General features: G+C 45.7%; 1 protein-coding gene across 8 annotated transcripts in view; it reads right to left on the minus strand.

Annotated features, from left to right (window-relative positions):
• The window catches only part of LOC118360150 (sodium channel protein type 8 subunit alpha-like), a 90,891-nt gene that overhangs the window by 19,123 nt on the left and 49,288 nt on the right, over positions 1 to 22,480 (minus strand). For 4 of the 8 annotated variants that reach the window (XM_035739356.2, XM_035739353.2, XM_035739358.2 and 1 more), the window contains exons 10-20: positions 20,423 to 20,629; positions 19,306 to 19,593; positions 16,406 to 16,696; positions 14,155 to 14,290; positions 12,109 to 12,347; positions 9,600 to 9,773; positions 8,842 to 9,198; positions 8,109 to 8,582; positions 6,440 to 6,560; positions 6,057 to 6,211; positions 3,083 to 3,256 (exon numbers count right to left, since the gene is read on the minus strand). In XM_035739356.2, the coding sequence (XP_035595249.2) occupies positions 3,083 to 3,256; positions 6,057 to 6,211; positions 6,440 to 6,560; positions 8,109 to 8,582; positions 8,842 to 9,198; positions 9,600 to 9,773; positions 12,109 to 12,347; positions 14,155 to 14,290; positions 16,406 to 16,696; positions 19,306 to 19,593; positions 20,423 to 20,629 (2,616 nt within the window). Of the gene's footprint in view, positions 1 to 3,082; positions 3,257 to 6,056; positions 6,212 to 6,439; positions 6,561 to 8,108; positions 8,583 to 8,841; positions 9,199 to 9,599; positions 9,774 to 12,108; positions 12,348 to 14,154; positions 14,291 to 16,372; positions 16,697 to 19,305; positions 19,594 to 20,422; positions 20,630 to 22,480 lie in introns of all 8 variants that reach the window. The other 4 variants (XM_052482524.1, XM_052482521.1, XM_052482522.1 and 1 more) reach the window with 1 other exon arrangement.

Below are 22,480 nucleotides of genomic sequence, written 5' to 3' on the forward strand. Positions count from 1 at the left end.
CGGGCTGAAGCCGAGGGTTGTGGGTAAAGAAGGGGTTGGGGAGGGGCGTGGTAGAGCCATCAATATACAGAGTTTGGTGAAGTGTTCTGATAGAACCCCATAGTGGCACCAAACTCACCACCTAACTCTATTGTAGTGTATATCAATGGCTCTGGGTCGTGGGTTACATTGGAGTCAGTCAGTCCATAGAGGGGTCACTAACTCTGTGGTGTACATATAGGACTTCAATTAGATTTAGGTAGAACTTGTGTCTTGTGTTTTACATGATTGTTTTGTAAACTACGGTACGTTTTAGGTTAGTGTTAACTATATTCTACCTCAGTTACTACTGTACATAAAACAGCACCATATCTGGAACATGTTTGACATTAACAACGACTGAAAATAGTTAGCAAAAAGACTGTAATTAATTCAAGTTGATTATTCCTTAGGGATTTACTGAGTAACAATGTCATTTTAAAAAGGCATGAAAAGGAAGTAACTGTACTCAAATGAGATCGGTATATCATGCCTTTAACTCTGACAATGGCTGATGCCAATCAATACAGCCTATTGTAAAGTCAAGCATACTGTGACCGTAAAGGCCAAAACACACCATGACTACCAACGGCTAAAAACAGCGGGCGGGTGTCATTTTCTGTTCATTTCGAGTCTACATGTTGTATCACCACCGTTCGTTGACACCCAACAGGTGTTCGCTAACAGAGCACGGCCACCCGCTGCTTTTCGCCGTTTTGTCTTTTCGGTGCGTCTCAGCAGTGTTTGTTCGGTGTGTTTAAGAATAGATGGGTCAACCACGGAAATACATAGAGAATCACAGGATCTCTATGGGGTCAACAGTCACATTCTCATACTGTATCATCTCCAGTGGAGGCTGGTGGCACTTTAATTTGGAGGACGGGCTCACGGTAATGGCTGCAACGGAATGGTATCAAACACGTAATTCCATCAATGTGTTTGACACCATTCCATTCCAGCTATTACTATGAGCCGTCCTTCCCTCACCAGCCTCCACTGATCATATCTAACCTCCAACCATTAGGGGTCAGATAGAACTCCTGTCAGACAGAGATGGCTTGGTCTGGACCACACAAACAGTGTGTCGGCGACTGTTGAGAGGTGGTTAGTTCAAGGACAGAGGTAAGAGTTCAACAACACACAGAAGAGAGCTTCTTCATCTTTCCAATGACAAGGTAATAACCAAGGTCATTGGCCAAATCTGACCACCGAAGCAGGATTTCCACACCACAGACACAGTTCAGTCAGGGGATTGGATCATATCTTGGCACCATGACATTACTCAATGCCCCTTGCTGAGGCGTCAACTTTCAAGTCTGAAGGAATTTCTCTGCCTGTTTTATATATATATATATATATATATATATATATATATATATATATATATATATATATATATATATATATATATTACTGTTAAAGCAACCAACCGTGAATTATCATTCCCATAACTAATCAATTCAATGGTCCTGGATTCATTTAGAATGAATTAATCAACTTAGAATTTAATAACGGAATTAAAGAAATTCCACTGTTCCAAAGACTGTCAAGAGTTGTGTCACAGAAGGGGCAGAGAATGACCAATAACACAGAGATATAAAAGACATCCAGTACATTAGACATACAGTAGATTGCACTCTAGACAGGTCAGAGACACAGCAGAGGACACAGTAGAGACACGGTAGAGGACAGTAGAGGACGCATACCCTGTTGTTGCTGAGCATTGCTTGAATATGTTGATCAATAATCTTGGTTATTGATTGGCTGATTGATTCCAATTTGTACTGCTGCTTAGCTACCAGCATTCACATTCCAATATCATTGTCATCAAATTCGAATCATTTTTCTTACCGCTGTTATGTCATAAAACAATAGAATTGGTTTCTATTTGCACATGATGGGGAAACAGAGAGCGCACAATTCCTTGCTTCATCGCACACGAAGGCACATAATAGCCAAACTCACAAACAGAGAATTGCCGTTCATATTCAAGCATTGCAGATTGACAAGAAACCAAATAAACAGAGAGAGAGAGAAATGACTTCATGGAGATGCAAGTGGTGAAGAGACATAGATTCACTTCAAATTGATGGACTAACTCATGGTATAGTAAACACTTCCATGTTCTCTTGGGATATGGATATTGGATATTGTAAGATTGATGAATCCTACACTTTCTGTTAATGTGAATATCATCATGTCTTCTCACCCATTGCATAACATGAAGTTGCTGTTCGTTTTTACTACTCTATCTGTCCTCTCAACCCTACCATACCACACCACACCCTGTTAGACAGAAGCCTATGTTAGGAGTCACAGTACCGAATACCTCTATAAGGGATAACTTAAAGTAACTGTCCAGTGAAAATCTCACTTTTAAAAACACGTCATCTGTCAACTCATACTCAAATCGAGATGTTAACTCGTCCTATAGTCATATTTGTTGCCAAAGCATAAATTAGAGGAAAAAAACTCAAACTTGTGTCACAAACAGACCGTTTAATTTTGTTCTTCTATTTTCTCATAGAGTATGACATAATGTTTTTGTCTGAGACGTCTCATTGGCTGAACTGGCCAATCAGCTGTTTTACGTGTCATAAAAAAATATTTCTGTTGTTTGTGTACGCCCACACCATTCAAACACAAAAAAAAGCTGCTTTTCAAACATACTTAATAAAAAAATATTTGGAAGGAAAACTATTTCACTCATATTGTAATTAATTATAGATCATATTTCATAGAAATCTGGAAACACTGGACAGCTACTTTAACAGTGTACTGTGTGGCTGAAAGCACGCCGTAGGCCCTATATATAATATATGAAATATATCTATTTTTACATAACAATGTGTGTTTTTCACTGTAACTCTACATGACAGGCAGTGTTTTAGAATGTACACAGTATAGTATGTTGCTTCAACAGAGTGCGGTTGCCATAGAAATAGAATTCCTAGAATGGGCCTCCCCATTCAAGTCAATTCTATTTCTAAGGTCCTAGCCTCCTATCCTGCCTATACAAAATGGCTACCAAATCTACCATAAAGAACCAGAAAATGTTACTTACATCGACAATAAAGAAGTCGAGCCAGCACCAGGCGTTGGTGAAGTACTTGTGGAATCCGTAGGCGACCCACTTGAGCAACATCTCTAGGATAAAGATGTATGTGAACACACTGTCGGCGTATTCCAAGATGGTCCTGATGGTCTTCCTCTGCTGGATGTACACATCCTCAAAAGCCTGGGGGGCAAATACACGGTTATCTTCAGCTGAATTGGTGGGTAAAACGAACATGCTCTGGGATTGATTAATTTATTGAAAGATTTTAAATACATAGCCTATCATTTGCCTCAGCCATATAAGTACAACAACGAATATAAAACAAATCATGGAGGATTAGAGACACAATAAAGTCAACAGACTATTTACATTAAAAGTGATGAAAGTGTACACAGCAACGGTTCTGTTGCTCAATCATGACAAAAAAATAATATTTAAAATTCCCAGGAAAATGTAGTATTGATTGCACTATTCCATTCCTGCTGATTTGACGTCATGCCTGAGGACATAGCTCCCTTGGCCCCAGAAATAGATTCCCCCCGCCTATCCTATCTGATAAATCACACAGTCCATTAGATCCCCTCTCGGATAAATGGTACAGTCCATTAATCACAGAGAGAGTCCATATATGTCTCAGATGGCAGTCACCCCCCTTCTTAGAACAGTGACTGGCTGAGATGCTCCTGCCTGGCCCATCCCCCCTTCTTAGGACAGTGACTGGCTGAGATGCTCCTGCCTGGCCCATCCCCCCCACCCTTCTTAGTACAGTGACTGGCTGAAATGCTCCTGCCTGGCCCATCCTCCCACCCTTCTTAGTACAGTGACTGGCTGAGATGCTCCTGCCTGGCCCATCCTCCCACCCTCCTTAGTACAGTGACTGGCTGAGATGCTCCTGCCTGGCCACTACCCCCACCCTCCTTAGTACAGTGACTGGCTGAGATGCTCCTGCCCGGCCCATCCCCCCACCCTTCTTAGTACAGTGACTGGCTGAGATGCTCCTGCCCGGCCCATCCCCCTCACCCTTCTTAATATAATAATAATAATAATATATGCCATTTAGCTGACGCTTTTATCCAAAGCGACTTACAGTCATGTGTGCATACATTCTACGTATGGGTGGTCCCGGGAATCGAACCCACTACCCTGGCGTTACAAGCGCCATACTCTACCAACTGAGCCACAGAAGGACCACACAGTACAGTGACTGGCTGAGATGCTCCTGCCCGGCCCCTACCCCCACCCTCCTTAGTACAGTGACTGGCTGAGATGCTCCTGCCCGGCCCCTACCCCCACCCTCCTTAGTACAGTGACTGGCTGAGATGCTCCTGCCCGGCCCATCCCTCCCACCCTTCTTAGTACAGTGACTGGCTGAGATGCTCCTGCCCGGCCCATCCCCCCACCCTTCTTAGTACAGTGACTGGCTGAGATGCTCCTGCCCGGCCCATCCCCCCACCCTTCTTAGTACAGTGACTGGCTGAGATGCTCCTGCCTGGCCCCTACCCCCACCCTCCTTAGTACAGTGACTGGCTGAGATGCTCCTGCCCGGCCCATCCCCCCACCCTTCTTAGTACAGTGACTGACTGAGATGCTCCTGCCTGGCCCCTACCCCCACCCTCCTTAGTACAGTGACTGGCTGAGATGCTCCTGCCTGGCCCATCCCCCCACCCTTCTTAGTACAGTGACTGGCTGAGATGCTCCTGCCTGGCCCCTACCCCCACCCTCCTTAGTACAGTGACTGGCTGAGATGCTCCTGCCTGGCCCATCCCCCCCACCCTTCTTAGTACAGTGACTGACTGAGATGCTCCTGCCCGGCCCATCCCCCCACCCTTCTTAGTACAGTGACTGGCTGAGATGCTCCTGCCCGGCCCATCCCCCCCACCCTTCTTAGTACAGTGACTGGCTGAGATGCTCCTGCCCGGCCCATCCCCCCACCCTTCTTAGTACAGTGACTGACTGAGATGCTTCAGCTTGGCCCATCCCCCCACCCTTCTTAGTACAGTGACTGACTGAGATGCTCCTGCCCGGCCCATCCCCCCACCCTTCTTAGTACAGTGACTGGCTGGGATGCTTCAGCTTGGCCCATCCCCCCACCCTTCTTAGTACAGTGACTGACTGAGATGCTCCTGCCCGGCCCATCCCCCCCACCCTTCTTAGTACAGTGACTGGCTGGGATGCTTCAGCTTGGCCCATCCCCCCACCCTTCTTAGTACAGTGACTGGCTGGGATGCTTCAGCTTAGCCCATCCCCCCCACCCTTCTTAGTACAGTGACTGGCTGGGATGCTTCAGCTTAGCCCATCCCCCCCACCCTTCTTAGTACAGTGACTGGCTGGGATGCTTCAGCTTGGCCCCTCCCTCCCACCCTCCTTAGTACAGTGACTGGCTGGGATGCTTCAGCTTGGCCCCTCCCTCCCACCCTCCTTAGTACAGTGACTGGCTGGGATGCTTCAGCTTGGCCCCTCCCTCCCACCCTCCTTAGTACAGTGACTGGCTGGGATGCTTCAGCTTGGCCCCTCCCTCCCACCCTCCTTAGTACAGTGACTGGCTGGGATGCTTCAGCTTGGCCCCTCCCTCCCACCCTCCTTAGTACAGTGACTGGCTGGGATGCTCCTGCCTGGCCCCTCCCTCCCACCCTCCTTAGTACAGTGACTGGCTGGGATGCTCCTGCCTGGCCCCTCCCTCCCACCCTTTTCAGTGACTGGGCCTGCTGACCGCACCACTCCATGTTGTGTCCTATGTCCTCAAAGCCAGTCAGGGAGAAACACAGCCCTTAAATAGCCAACCTTCTCCACTCACACTCAACCTCCTTTCTGCGTCCGAAATGGCACCCTACACTATTGTCTAGTGCACACCTTTTGACCAAAGCCTCTCTGTCTCACTGTGTGTGTGTGTGTGTGAACATGCATTTTTTGTGTGTGTGTGTGTGTGTGTGTGAACATGCATATTTTTGTGTGTGTGTTAACTTTCCACACTGTGACTTACCAGGGCCCCACTACTGAGTAGGATCATAAAGATAATGACGGTTTCGAACCAGTTATGCTCCACAATTAGATAGCATGTCTTTCTCAGGAACCACCAATATTTTCCCCACCCGTGAGTGATGGGCACGTCGCAGCATGGATACTTGATAATACACTCTGTACGGAAGGGGACAGGAGCAAACACACAACATCATACCGTTACTAAAACATTGAAAATAATGTATGAATGACAAACTGGGAGGAGCAGGGCAGGGAGGGGCACAAGGGAGTGTCAGGGTATGGTTTAGGGCAGGGAGGGCAAGGAGTGGTTCAGAGTGGCAGAGCAGGGAGGGGCGGGGCAGGGCACAGAGGGGCGGGACAAGGAAGAGCAAGGTGCAGTCCTACCAGGTGTCCAACAGTTTTCTGGGTCTAGGTACTCTTCCACAGCCTCCACCACCACCGCCTCCACCTCCACATCAGGCTTGATGTCTATGGTGCTGCCCTCCGATGAGCTGGTGTCGTCCAGCTACACACACAGACAGAGATGCACACACACACACACACACGCACATGCACAGAGATACAGACAGACGCGGAGCGAGAGAGGGACAGAGAGCGAGCGACAGAGAGACACACAGACACAAAAACACACAGAGAGAGAATGACAGGACAAGGGACAGAGAGACAACACATCATCAGCAGCAGGTTGACTGATCAATAGCCCTGTCTGCAGCAATGGATCCTGGGTTCTTGGTACACAGAGAGAGACAGACGAGAGAGAGAGAGAGACATGACAAACGGCGAAGCCTCTCTCACAGCCATTCATACATACTGCTGCGTGCATTACAGCGCGTCTCACTTCCTGTCTCGATGTATAAATAGCTACCTCCCTAAAGGCTTCATATAGGTAGACAGACAGATGACGATACAGAGATTAAAGGATGATGAAGAAGATGATGTAGACATGGTCCTGGGGCTAAGATACATTCTGGTCGTACACACAATGAGTTGCGTCTACCCATGTCCACATGCTGAGTGTGTGATCTGTCATGCTCGACGTGTTCTAAATGACCTTGAGAAAACACATGCCATGACTAGCAGAGTACCAATGACCTGGTTGTAATTCACCTGGACTTTACATTACATTAGCGAGCCCTAGATTTTAAACGAGAGCCTCCAATGAGCGATTCAAGTTGCCTTAAAATGCGAAACTACAGACGATGAGGCTTAACTGTAAATATCAAAGCCACAGCAGCCGACTGCAATTCCTAACATTGTGATATGCCACAGATTTAAGACGTACTGTGGCCTACAGGGGTGGAATATCAAATAACCCTCCACTCTAGCCATACTGCTAAATGTATTGGCGACGTTTTAAGAAGAAAAGGAAAAAAACAGGTCAGCAGATATCCATTTCATCCACGGGTGTAGCCATTACTATATGAGTGTGTGTATATATGAGTAATGGAGTTACATTAGAGCCTTGGGCAGCGGAAACTAATGTTAAACTGGTGACCACACCCGTGCTTTTACCGCCAGGAGACCACAGAACAGCAACAATGGAGCAATGCATTACTACAACATTACTACAACATCACCACAACATTACAATAAGATTACCTCAACATTACCAAAGCATTGATACAACATTACCGCAACACTACAATAAGACTGCCGCAACATTACCAGAGCAGTACCACAACATTACCACAACATTAATGCAACATTACCACAACATAACCACACCATTTGGCGACCACAACATTACCCCCCCTCCCCCCATGCAACATTACTGCATCGCTGCAACATTACAACATAACCACAACGTTACTTACCCCCTGCAAAAACACCACAACGTTACTACAACATAATCCTCAAATGACCTCCTGCGTCATTACCACAACATTACCACAACATTACAACATCATTATCAAGAGACAAACTATGGGTTTGTCTAAAATGGCACCCTATTCCTGGCCATGTGCTACTTTTCATCAGAGCCATATTGAGGTACCAGGTTCTCATGGCGACATGTGCATTAAACATGTGGCTAACTAACTCTCTGTTCACTCACCTCTTTGCTGTTCTCGTTCTCCGACTCGCTACTGAAGTCCTCGGTGTTGAGGTTCTCGAAGTCGGACTCTCCGACCGCGATGGGAACGCACACGGTCAGGTTCGGGTTGTGGATGAAGGACATGTGGTCCTCGTCGATCATGTACTTCCCGACGCTGCTCCCTATACCACTAGTGGTGCCGTTACCATTCTTGGTGTAGTCCAGGTCGCGGTTGATATCCACACCACTGTGGTTGGCGATACAGTTCAGTTTCTTGTTGTACATGTCGTCTAAAGGTTTCTGTTCATCCTCCACCGGCGGCTTCTTGGTCAAGCTGAGCACCAACTCTGCCAGCTTGATCTTGAACCAGGCGATGCCCTTCTTGATGCGGATGACGGAGATCTGAAGGTTGTTCATCTCTCCGTCGTCATCTGTTGCGGCTAAGTTGTCTGCGCTGAACGAGGACAGCAGCAAGGCAAGGAAAAGGTTCAACACCTGTAGGGAGGAGAATCAGGCACACACTGGGTCAGACGTGAGGGTGGAACTGGTATGGCCAACGGAGATGTGTGTACACATGGGACCTGGTATGTGTAGTGCAGCGAACCTGCCGTTCATAAGACGGCAAACTGCTCCCAGGGAGTTACGTTTCTTGGGCCGGCGATTACGGTCACCGCCCTTGGTTATGGCGACTGGGGTTTGAGGACCATCAGGAAGGCTAGTATTGTATACAAAGATACACTCTGGGGACACTTACCACCAAGTTCCCGATGACCATGACCATCATGAAGACGATGAGACACATGCCCTGTCCGGCCACCTCCATACAGTCCCACATGGTCTCGATCCACTCCCCGCACAGCACCCGGAACACCATCAGGAACGAGTGGAAGAAGTCGTGCATGTGCCAGCGGGGCAGCTTACAGTCCAGGGCGATCTTACACACACAGTCTTTGTAGTTCTTGCCGAACAGCTGCATGCCGACCACGGCAAAGATGAAGACGATGAGCGCTAAGACGAGGGTCAGGTTTCCCAGGGCGCCAACAGAGTTACCGATGATCTTGATCAGCATGTTGAGTGTGGGCCATGACTTGGCCAGTTTAAACACTCTTAGCTGAGGGAGAGGGGCATGGAAGAGAGTGATGGAGATGGGAGGGAGGAAGAGAGAGAGAGGGGGGGAAGAGAGGATGTGAGAATGATGGAAGAAGGGAGAGAGGAAAATACTCATTAGCAGCTGGGGTTTGAGTGATCAATAGTTCTGGTTGCGGAAATGGCTCTTGGGGTATTGGTATGATAATTGATAGAGCAGAAGTAGTCATTATGAAAACAGTATATAGAGTAAGTTGTATTGCATACAAGTAAATGTATCACTACAACAGACAGTGCTGTAGTTGAGCAACACCATGTAATCATTCAGCCCGTGAATCAATGCACACTGTGGAATTGATATGATTTGTGTACACAACTGACAGACGCGTACATTTGGGGGGAGGACGGGGCTAAAAGAGAGATTACCAATCGGAATGATCTGAGCACGGACAGGCCCTCCACGTCAGCCAATGCCAGCTCCACTAACGATAGGGTCACAATGAAGCCATCAAAGCAGTTCCACCCTTCCTGGAAGTAGTAGTAAGGATCCATGGCAACCAGCTTGGCAAACATCTCCACAGCAAAGATCCCTGTGAACACCTGGCAGGGACAAATAGAGGTCAGAGGTCAGTTAGAGTAGCTGCTATGGAAACACTTACCTTCCAAAGTGACAAACAGAGGTCAGACGTACTGTAGGAACTGGTACCATAATTCTTTCAAAAAGTTAGCGGTGAGCACTACCTTAGATGGAAATTAAGATTAGCCCACTAGCAAGAGGCTAGCACTTACTTCAATTAATATTCAAGAACGCTTTCTGGAGTCTCTTTGAATGCATTTCCAATGTCTCCATGGCGTGTGTTTCTCTGTCTGAAGAAGACCCTTGTGTAGTCTGCCTTCACATTCATAATGTGCAAAACTAGCTCCCTTAGGACAGTGACATTTTCATCACAGGGCAGACATTTGGCTAGCAGAATGTCACCTAAGCTAGTAGCTATTGTGGTTTACTAGCCCGGCTAGTCAGTGCTTAAAATCCTTACTTTCCATTCCTTACAGCTGCTCTGAAGTCAGTAAGGCCACTGTGACACCTCTGTGTTCTGCTAATGAGTCTAATGAATGGCTAAAGGTCACAGTTAATCATGGAGTCAGCTGATGTAACACCCTGGGTGTCCATAGATCAAGGCGTGGCCGGGCAGTGTTTGTGTGTGCGTGCACGTGTGTGTGTGTGTGTGTGTGTGTGTGTGTGTGTGTGTGTGTGTGTGTGTGTGTGTGTGTGTGTGTGTGTGTGTGTGTGTGTGTGTGTGTGTGTGTGTGTGTGTGTGTGTGTGTGTGTGTGTGTGTGTGTGTGTGTGTGTGTGTGTGTGTGTGTGTGTGTGCATGAGAGCATTTGTGTGCGTGAAGATGACTCATGCTACAAGGTTATACCCAACCCATGACTGAAAATACCTCTAACAGAACACACACACTGCCGATGCTGAATATCACAAATTATTTCACAACAAACACACACTGGTATTATATGTAAAAGACTGATCTCACAATTTACTGAAAGTGATACATTTTCCAGCTGCTGTAAATTGATCAAACCGCTAATTTCAATATCCTAACCATACTACAGAAAGAGAGACTGTGTTCTACTAATATGCTATCCATGCTAACAACATGAACTAGTAGCTTTAGCTAACATGCTAACTAGTCAGTAAAATCCTACGTGCATTAGCTCTACTTTTACTGTGTTTCTGTGGAAATTCTAATAGCATCCATGATAACAGCATCAGCTAGTTGCTATAGCTTTAGCTTGCATTAGCTAGTAGGCTTAAGGCCCTAAGCAATATGCTGAAACCGTATGTGCAGCTCAGGAATTTGACTCAGTTCCTGTAGAAATGCTAATTGTAAAAAGGGCCAGGTTGGGATTTCAGAAAGAAAGAGCCGTTCTTCAGGCACCATTTTAGGGGAGCTCATCGATCAGGCAGCATAAAATATTAATGTGGGCCACCCACCAGCCTGGCATGCAGCACAGAGACAGAGCAGGCAGCGAGAAGCAGATTGCTGCATGGGACAAGGAAATAGCAGCACAGAAGAATCATATGATAAGGGGGGTGGATGAGAGAAAGGAAAAAGGACAGAGAGAGAGAAAGACTCCTACAGTATACAGACCAGCCCCATGTAAGAAATGGGGAGAGAGGAGGGGGGAGAGAAGGAGAGAGGAGAGGAGCAGAGAAGAGAAAGACACAAGGATGATGTGTATAGATTCAGGGACACTGTAGGTAGGGGGTCCGGGAACGTTTTCATTTAGCTTTGAATAGCCAATGAAAGAACTGCCAATTATGTGTACCAAAATAACACAGCTCTCTCAGCAGACGACAAGCGAATAGATCTTATAGGAGGAGATGTCATTGTCAACGCACCACGACAAGGACGAGATAATGATCACATGCCAGATTCTGTTCATTTTTTTAATGAACACACTATCAATGATGGGATATACAATGGAAACAAGACAGAGAGTTGAGAGAGAGAGAGAGAGAGAGAGAGAGGCCTGCGGTGGTCACATCGTGGTCTAGCTCGCAGTTAGTGTGGCCGCCCCCAGGTGCACACGTATGAATCTGTCTGACACACACACTCTCCTCCTGTCTTTCCCGTCCCCTCTACTGACTGTCCTATCAAGGGGGTTGAATTATTTGAGCTAAATACTAGAAAGTGTCTAATGTTACCATATACTTTCTAAGTTAATACCATATAAAGTACTAACTTGAAGTACCAGCTTAAAGTACTTTTTAAAGTGGCACTTCACCACTTTTTTAACCTCATATTCATTATCTACAGCGCCATACCAGTATCTACATGTGAATATGAGGTTAAAAAAAATGCCCCGTTAAGTACCAGCTTATAACGGCTGTAAAATACCACACACACACAAATAAAAAGAGATCCTCACCAGATTTCCCACAGACAGCACCTCCTCAAAGTGCGGGGTCATGGGGTAGTGCTCCATGGCCATGAAGAGGGTGTTGAGGACGATACAGATGGTGATGGCCAGGTCCACGAAAGGGTCCATGACGATCAGGTTGACAATCTCCTTGATCTTCAGCCAGATGGGACAACACTCCCAGATGAGGAAGATGTTGGAGAACTTATACCAGCAAGGTGGACAACTACGCTGAGACTCCTCCAGTTCTGAGAAAATTGATTAAGAGACCACGCCAGGAAAGGAATATATCAAAACTCCAAATAATAGAATAGTCTCCAACAGTGCGTATCCTGTCCCTGCCCACCTGGTGCTACAGCCAGGCTTAAGGAAACACTCAAAGTATTTGAAAGAACACAGAGATACATGTTATAAAATAATGATAATATGTTCTGTTTATGTAGTAGTAATAATATGTATGTCATGCAGTGTGTCTGTAAGTACAAGAATGACAAGCAATAGTTTTAGAACACCTACTCATACAAGGGTTTTTCTTCATTTGTACTATTTTCTACATTGTGGAATAACCGTGAAGACATCAGAACTATGAAATAAGAAATATGGAATCATGTATTAACCAAAAAAGTGTTTTAAAAAAATCAAAATAAATGTAATATTTTGAGATTATTCAAATAGCCACCCTTTGCATTGATGACAGCATTTGAAACTCTTGGCATTCTCTCAACCAGTTTCATGAGGTAGTCATCTGGAATGCATTTCTATAAACAGGTGTGCCTTGTTAAAAGTTCATTTGTGGAATTTCTTTCCTTCTTAATGTGTTTGAGCCAATCAGTTGTGTTGTGACAAGGTAGGGGTGTATACAGAAGATAGCCCTATTTGGTAAAAGACCAAGTACATATTATGGCAAGAACAGCTCAAATAAACAAAGAGAAATGACAGTCCATCATTACTTTAAGACATGAAGGTAAGTCAATATGGAAAATCTGGACATTAGACCGGTGGAAATTTGTCATTTGGTCGGGAGTCCAAGTTGGAGATTTTTGGTTCCAACAGCAGTGTCTTTGTGAGACGCGGTGTGGGTGAGCGGATGATGTTCGCATGTGCAGTTCCCACCGCAAAGCATGGAGGAGGAGGTGTAATGGTGTGGGGGTGCTTTACTGGTGACACTGTCTGTGATTTATTTAGAATTCAAGGCACACTTAACCAGCATGGATACAACAGCATTCTGCAGGACTATCATCTGGTAGGACTTTCATTTGCTTTTCAACAGGACAAAGACCCAACACACCTCCAGGCTGTGTAAGGGACATTTGACCAAGAAGGAGAGTGATGGAGTGCTGCATCAGATGACCTGGCCTCCACAATCACCCAACCTCAACCTAACTGAGATGGTTTGGGATGAGTCGAACCGCAGAGTGAAGGAAAAGCAGCCAACAAGTGCTCAGCATATGTGGGAACTCCTTCAAGACTGTTGGAAAAGCATTCCAGGTGAAGCTGGTTGAGAGAATGTCAAGAGTGTGCAAAGCTGTCATCAAGGCAAAGGGTGGCTAATTTGAAGAATCTCACATTTATTTGGATTTGTTTAATACTTTTTTGGTTTCTACGTGATTCCATATATGTTATTTCATAGATTTGATGTCTTCACCAATATTCTACAATGTAGAAAATAGTACAAATAAAGACAAACCCTTCAGTGAGTAGGTGTTCTAAAATGTTTGACCGGTAGTGTATATAGATATAGATGTTGAACTGTTCGTCCAACGAGAGAGAAGGGCACCTCAGTTGAATCCCGTTTGGGGATTAATAAAGTCTTTAGCGTAAAAATCTTATCTTAAATCAGTTAGAAAAAGAAATAGCGAAATAGAAAGAACTGTTTGTCCAAAAAAAAGGGCATCTAAGGTTTAGAATATGTATATGGGAAGTAAGATCTGCCTTTCTTCGACATCAGATTTGAAACTTTTTGGTTTACACTGTCAGCTGAAAACAATAGAGCATGGAAATAGCTAGTTAGTTAGTGTCGGGAAATTAATAGTATGAATAGTATAGGGACAGTACCCTCCACTAGTGTGTTGGTGATGACGCTCATGACACTGTTGGCCCGCTCTTTCCTTCCGAAGGAGGTATTGAGCTGGTCCACAGACACCATCAGGGAACCAGACAGCTTCTTCTTCACCTCAACCTCAGTAGTGGGCTGCCAGGAGGAAGAAGAAGAATCAAGCACTGATGGTAGTCAAACCATGAACACCATCCCACAGCGCCATCGCTGGCCAGGGAGGGATGTGCTCTTGTAACAAGACTGGATTGGAAGGAGGGGTTAGGCCCATATTGGAGGTTGGTCATTCTTTGGTTGGCACAGCGGATAGTACTGTATTTGTCTTGTTGTTGCTAGATGTTGAGAATATGTTGTGTCTAGAAACATGCAGGTCATACGCAGCCAGTGTGGGAGCAGTGGTATGGGGATATTTGACAGTTACATAATACTTGAATAAGAATGTAACATTCTGATATTGAGCAGGGAAGTGTTTTGTATTTGTGTGTGTCGGTATTAACGTTGTGACTTACCTATTCTCTGAAACGTGTCAAATAGGTTCCAACCACCATTACATCACACCCATTCTAACTAAATGTCCCCCTGCCTAAATGTTTCAATGCTGCCCCTTTGACCGTGTCCGAATACCCGTACTTGCGTTCTCAATAGTAGGCTGATTGAGTATAAGAAAATTGAACGTTTTAAAGTATGTGACATTTTGAAAAGGTCATATGGTTTAAATGCCAGGATGTCATACTAATTTCGCCTTTTATATCTAGTAGAATTCGCTGCAACACTATTGAGGGAGAAAAGCGCCTTTTCAGACCCACGTGTGTTTGACAACAGCTGATAATCAGATAAGAGGACGCGCTATAGCAAAATGAAGGAGTGGCGGGAAACGACGCAATTGCGCATTAGACGACGGCCTTCTCAGTATGGGGTGAGCCTAGTATGTTGATATTGGTTGCTTACTGCATACATTTATACTAGACAGTACGTTCTAAATAGTATGTAGTATGATTAGTGCACAGTATGCTGTTTTATTAAGTAGTAGGCAAGAAAGATTTCAGACACAGCCTTTTTTCTACTTGCCAAGCATTATCCTGTCCCTAACCCCATCCACACTCAGAACTCCACACTATCTGATAGTAATCCATGTTCTATTTGACCCTGAAATATCACCTTCAAGTCCTGTAACAAATCCTGTAGCATTTGAGGAGAACATAGAGGGAAGAGTAGTCTGGTTACTGTAGGAGAACACTAGGAGAACACAGGGGCAACACTATTCGGATTGCGGTCGTTCCAGTCGTCATGCATTGAGCATGCACCAAGTCAAAGAGTAGGAGAGGATAGGATAGACATCATAGCCACTAGTTTGGTTGTTATCATGCTGGCTAGTTCAAAACATTGTACAAGACCTGGTAGAAGGGCAGGTCAAACTACCATGCTGCTTACTAGCAAGAGAGAAAGATTGGTTTGTTTTTTTTCCGTTTTGTTTGTTTTGGTTTGCTCACTGTTGATTGTTTGAAAAGGAAGGAAATATTTCCTCTATTTTGAAGAGGGTTTTTACTTACAATGACTGTTATATGTGGTTGTTTATACCCATCTTAGTTGAATGCACTGACTGTACGTCGCTCTAAGATAAGACAGTTTGCTAAATGACTAAAATGTTAAAGGGATAGTTAAAGATTTTGGCAATTAAGCCCTTTTTTCTACTTACACAGTGTCAGATGAACTCATGGATACCATTATGTCTCTGTGTGCAGTCTGAATGAAGTTGAAGGTAAGTTTCTGGAGCCATTATTAACTAGCATGAGTGCAATGACTGGAAGTATACAGGAGCAAGGGCCTTGTTGCCAAAATCTCAAACTATCCCTTTAATGTCAATGCAATGTAACACCGTTTGGAGCGAGAAAATGAAAACGCTGAGATATAAAACAACAGTATGCTGGAAGTCACTGAAAACCCCAGTTATAAAGTAACAATAAGAACATGTTTTTTCTGATAAAGTAAACTAAAGTTTCTCTATTTTGCTTCTTTGGGTTGGGGGGGCAGCATATCATACACGAGACACTAGGAGCAGGGGAGGAGGGCGAGCGCAGATAGCGCAGACATACGGGCTTGCAAAGAAAAAAGTTGAGAAGAGAGACAGAGAGAATAAGAAAGTGAGGGAAGAGAGAAAGTTGAGAAAGAGGGGGCCATGCCTAGACGAGACGGGTCTGAGTTACTCATTGACTTCCTTACACTGTCGTCAGCAGATGCCTTATCTATTTTCACCTCAGGCAGAAGGCGTCCGCCGGTCCCCGGACTGATCAGCGACACCACGCCGTTGCAGTCCACCGTTGAGTTCCTCTTCCCGCCGCCATGGTGGTAGCCCGTGTAGCTGCTCCGTCGGTACGGGCTGAACAGGGAGTCCCGCCTCTCCTCGCACTCCTCCACAGTGCTATGCTCGTCATCGGCGAACTCGTTCTCCGAGCCCACGTCCTTGCCGCGGCCCTTGAAGCTGAAGATGCTGCTCTTGCTGTTGTGCCTCGACAGGAACGGCGAGCCTGGGATACTGAGGAGGGACTGCAAGAGGACAAGAAGACAATGAGATGAGGAGAGAAGAGGAAACGAGAGGAGAGAGATTGATGTAGCTGTGTAAAACTCCTGACACAAAGCATACAAAAGAGCACTGAAGGGCGTGGGTTGAATCCCCACAACCACCTTTCCTACTATCTGTCCTCCTGCCTTACGTCTTTATCTGTTTTAGTACTGTCTACATCAGGGATCTCCGTCCCGTAGGTTCTCTCTCCAGCCCTAATCCAGTGCACCTGATTGTAATAATTAGCTGGTTGATAAGTTGAATCAGGTTAGTTACAACTGGGGTTGGAGTGAAAACCTACAGGAAGTAGTTGTCCAGGAACAGGGTTGGAGAGGGTTGGAGAGCCTTGGTCTAAATGTAGCTTCAAAAACATGAAAGGAAGGTGGAATTCCTATTGAACTACATATGGAATTATAGGATCCCTATGAGAAGTCCAATCTCCTTGAGAGAAGAAAAGAGACGAAGGGGGTTGTTTTGGGTCATTGATTGTGCCATTACTTGGGACAATCCTCGTTGTCATCAATTCTGGGGTCAAAATGAAAGGCAACATCTGTGTGTGTGTGTGTGTGTGTGTGTGTGTGTGTGTGTGTGTGTGTGTGTGTGTGTGTGTGTGTGTGTGTGTGTGTGTGTGTGTGTGTGTGTGTGTGTGTGTGTGTGTGTGTGTGTGTGTGTGTGTGTGTGTGTGTGTGTGTGTGTGTGTGTGTGTCACTTAGGGAAATGCTGATGGAGAGTGATCAAGTAACCTACTAAACACAGGGAAATGCATCATAATAAAAATAATATATTGGACTTATATTTTCAATGATCCAATGCTGCTTTGCAATTGTCAAAACTAAACAAAGAACAGAGATCCAAACAAGACAACGGCAGACTAACAACAGGAAGAAACAGAAAAGGTCAAAAAGAGAAGGGGGAGGGGCTTAAAGAAGGGAAAAGACTGATGTGTCGCACTTGGGAACGGCAAGGTGGCCTGCTGTGGTGGAACGGAGTGAGCGAGTAGGGTGCTAGGGGAGAAGAAGGTCAGAGAGGTAGGGGGCGGGGGGCAAGGTGATGAAGGGCTTTGTAGGTCAGAGGGAGGATATTGTAGTTAATGCGTTGGGAGACAGGGAGCCAGTGGAGTTCACTGAGGATGGGGGTGATGTGCTGCCAGGACTTAGTGTGCGTGAGGAGTTGGGCTGCAGAGTTCTGAACCATTTGGATCTTACGGAGGGAGCTTGAGTTGATGCTGGAGAGTAGTGAGTTGCAGTAGTTGAGACAGGAGGTGATGAATGTGTGAAGGAGAGTTTCAGCTGGATGGAAGGACGGAAGCTTTGAAGAATGAGGATTTGACAGTTTGTTGGATGTAGTGGTCGAAGGAGAGGGTGGAGTCCAGGAGGACGCCAAGGTTGCGTGCACGCAGGGGGACCAATGGTGTCATCAATGGTGAGAGTGAGGTTGCCAACTTTGCAGAGTGTGGTTTTGGTGCCTATGAGAAGGAGTTTGATTTTGCCACTGTTTAGCTTGAGGAAGTTGTGTTGCATCCAGGTTTTTAATGTGGCAGGATTCAATGCGGGTCAGAGGTGCGTTTGAGGAGGGATTTGGTGCTCAGGTAGATCTGGGTGCCTTCGGCGTAGCAGTGGAAGTCGAGATTGAAGTAGCGGAGGATCTGACCAAGGAGGAGGATGTAGATGATGGAAAGTAGGGAACCCAGCACAAAGCCCTGGTGTGTCAGCAGCTGAGTCAGAGGTATGACCATTGAGGGAGGTGTAGTGGGTCCGGTTGGTAAGGTATGATTGTAGCCAGTAAAGCGCAGTGCCCTCATACCCAGACCCTGTCGTATAATCAAATAATTAGGTGACTGACATCCTACCCCAGCAAGGTCAAACACAGGACAGTCAGACAGGAGAAACACACAGCTGAGCCCAACGCTGCATGGGAAAGATTCACTTCCTGCTTCTACTTTGTGTTTTTCTTCTATGGGTACACTCAATATTGCTGCCAGTCCACGCGAAGTCGGAACATTGATTTGAATGAGATTCTCCATTCTAGTTATTCTATGGAAGTATGAGCTGTAACGCATACCACTGTTCTCACTGTGAACCTGGACCTGTACTGTATCCGTAAGCCTGCTTGAGTACTCATCTGGTTAGCGGGTCTATTCTCTAATACTGATGATGACGATGACCAAGATCTCAGACAAAACATAGTTCTAACACCCATAGAATTCACATGAACACATGAACGAATACTGCCCTGTGTTGTTGAACAGATACAGTAACAGTACCCTATGAAAGATGCCAGAGCAAAACAACACTGTGTGACTGCTCTTCTCTCACTGAAACATTCATGTACTCACTGTTAATAATTCAAGCCTTGAATGCATGCTACTGTATCTTTAGCTACAACAAATATACGCACAGTACTGTATCTGTTATGATGCTATAAACTGGTTATAACCTTTAGCTACAACCAATATACTTCACACTGTAGTAGGAGCCTTAAACAGATACATTACAAAGCTCTAAATAGTGTTTATCTGAGTTTATCGCTCAAGGCTAAATGATCTATGCCCCAGAATACATTGCACCGTGACCTTCAACCTTCGTCATCTCACCTGGTTCATGATGGAAGACTTTCGACCCAACCGGTTGTCAGGGAAACGGAAGCGGCTCCTCTTGCTGCCGTCGTCTGACTCGGATTTGACGAACTTCTCGCAGTCCCCCTTCTCCTCCCTTTGTGACTGCTCTTTCTGGCGCCACTTCTTCTTGCGGTTGCGCCGCTCCTTGGCGCTCTTGGAACTGAGCTTGGACATCTCTGACGAGCTACAGGACAGGTTCCCCCCACCGTCGTCCTCCGCTACGTCCTCCGACACCGTGCCTGCCGACGTCGCCATGGCGTTGGCCTATCGCAGACCGCAACACCAGGACAGAGAGAGTGAAAAAAACACCTGTGTGTCCAGCCCTCCTGAAGCCTAATTTATACACTGTGCAAATACGCAATGCATTTAGCTAGCTACTCAAAATGGCAATCCTGCATAGTTCCATCAAGATACAAATTGCGGGGCTGCAGCTGCACTTGACTTACTTCACTTGGGGCTGTGGAAGTGTGCATTTTTTGCTAAGCAAGTACGCAGAACGGCCATTTTGCGTAGCTAGGCTTCAGAGACATGGCTGTACAGCTTATATCAGGCTAAACAGACTTAAACTAAGCATATGTGACAGACAGGGTTCGAACCCCGGTTTGCTGTGAGCCAGAAGAGTGCATTAGCCCGCTAAGCCAAAGCCTAGGCATTGGCTCAGAAAGCCCATGCAGATCTTCAGGTCTCAGGCAAGGTTACTCACCTCCGTCACAAACACAGTGAGGTATAGGAGCACGGTAACGAACACGGCTCCACTGCTTATATTAGGCACAACAGATTTAAACCAAAGAGACAGTCAAGGATAGGAGTAAAGTAAGCAGAGACAGTGGCAATAGAAAGACAAGCACATACAGTATACACAGAAAGCTGCTGAGAGACAGACAGACGGTCAGACAGAACTGACAGACAGAACAGACAGACAGAACAGAACAGACAGACAGACACTGACCTGTGTGGCCTCCTGCAGAGCCAGTGACAACAGAGACAGAGAAACAAACACAAATGACCAAACACATATGCACTATATCCGGAAAAGGGTGCCATTTCGCAACCTCATAGACGTGCTGAGACACAAAGACACTGGGATACTGACCTGTGCAGCCTCTTGCTGGTTCTTGATCTGCTCCAGCATGGCTTTGAACTCAGCCTCTTTTTGCTCGGCCTCCTCCATGGTGGCCTGGTTCTGCTCCTCATAGGCCATGGCCACCACAGCCAGGATCAGATTGACCAGGTAGAAGGAACCCACGAAGATCACCAGCACAAAGAAGATCATGTAGGTCTTCCCTGCTGCCCGCAGGGTCTGGGAGGGGAGAGAGAAGACAACAGAGGGTCGGATACACTGATATTCGACCTATAACCACTGACCTCTAAACCAAACAACATCCCTTCCCTGCCATCCTCAGGGTCTGGAAGAGAACAGAGAGTACAGCAGAGCATCAGACACTTGTCACTTATCCAGTCCTCCAGAATAGGCTGTCACTTTGTCCCCCCCGTACTCAGATCTGGTTCATTCCACTGCTAACATATGACAGGGCTGTGTGGTTCATATTGAGGTAGAGTTAGAGGGTAGAGGTCAGAGGTTATGTATCAGTTACTGAGTAGTCGTGAAGATATCCAGGCTGTGTGGAAATGTAGAATCTACTGTAACACTTCCTCACTTTAAACACAATCAATTATATTTAGATCCCCTTCTGCATACTAGAGCGTGATGCTGATTCAAATTCACTGTCATGTACATTATGTACGCTGATAATCAATGATTTATAACTGATTTGAAACTAGGAAGTAGGAATTATTCTTGGGTGTGCCAGCGCCAGAAGCACTTCCATGCACTGACTGCATTTCGCTAGGTTCCCAGTGTGTGTGTGTGTGTATTAGTTTCCCAGCATGGGCACAACTCCCCAATATCTGCATTTTGACCTAGATTTCCAAGCAGTGCAGTAGAAGCACACTCCACCAGCGAGCTAGCGAGCTAGCTAACTGAAGCCCAATGATTTCAGTGAATTGGGATGCTATCCCCAGCGGAGAGAGGATTAAGAGGCTCGAGCAGAAGCACAGAGCAGCAGACAAAGAAGACTCCAGCATACCTTTAAAAGCAGCCTTTCAAAATAGCCCGTCGCTTAAATGGTTCATAGTACTATTCATAATTCCATGTATATATTACATTATCCATGTCATGTACTAGTTTTCTACTATATAAATGCAGAGGAAATATTTCAGTCTACTAGGGAAAAAAGTAGTCCACTTAGGGAATAGGTTGCCATTTTGGATGCACATTTAGTTCCCCTTTCAAAAGAGGGAGTAAAGTATGGTCTGCACTAGGGCCCTTCAAAAGAGGGTGTATGGTCTGTAGGGAGCAGAGTTGAGGCAGAGAGAGAGGACTTCCTGGGTTCTGGCAGAAGCAATTCCCTACCCCATCAATTATGGATGCGGTTTACATGTAGTGCTGGTAAGAATATTCAACACAACACACTGCGACACTCCCCAGCAAGACAGGGTAAGAGCACAAACTGCCAAAAGGACAGGAATTCTACTGTCCTCCTATTCCACACATAGACTTCCCCCTGACATTAGGACAGCAGAGTCCATAAAATAACTGTCTCACCAAGACCGTGATATGCGGTTGTCTCTCAAAGCTATCTTAACATTTTAAAAACATTTTGAAATGTTTTACCTTAAGATGACTGCACTCACTGTAAGTCGCTCTGGATAAGTGCGTCTGCTAAATGACCACAATGTAAATGTACTGCAGACCAAATATTCTACACACACACACACCTGAGCATACTCTGGATACAGAGCTGCAATCTTAAAACCTGGTCATTTTTGAGCGGGTAGTTAATGCATGCATAATCTAAATGCTAGGATGAACCATAATGGTCGGACAATCTGATACAATACACTGGGAAATCATTTCAGATCATTTCAGATTTTCCTCCTTAGAAAACCAGCACATATTGTACTGTAGTATCTTGATTTAAAACAGGAGAGCACAAATATCCTTCTGGAATACAGATGAATGCAAACGGTGACTTGAGTCTCCATATTACAAAGCTCAGATGAGCGAACACTGGCACGTGCACAACAGTAGATTTGGAGATCTGATCAAAAAACGGGTCTCTTCTGAGCTAAGAGAGAAGAAGCCATGTAA

This window comes from Oncorhynchus keta, chromosome 27 (genome assembly GCF_023373465.1).
Source record: "Oncorhynchus keta strain PuntledgeMale-10-30-2019 chromosome 27, Oket_V2, whole genome shotgun sequence".
NCBI classification, from domain to species: domain Eukaryota; kingdom Metazoa; phylum Chordata; class Actinopteri; order Salmoniformes; family Salmonidae; genus Oncorhynchus; species Oncorhynchus keta.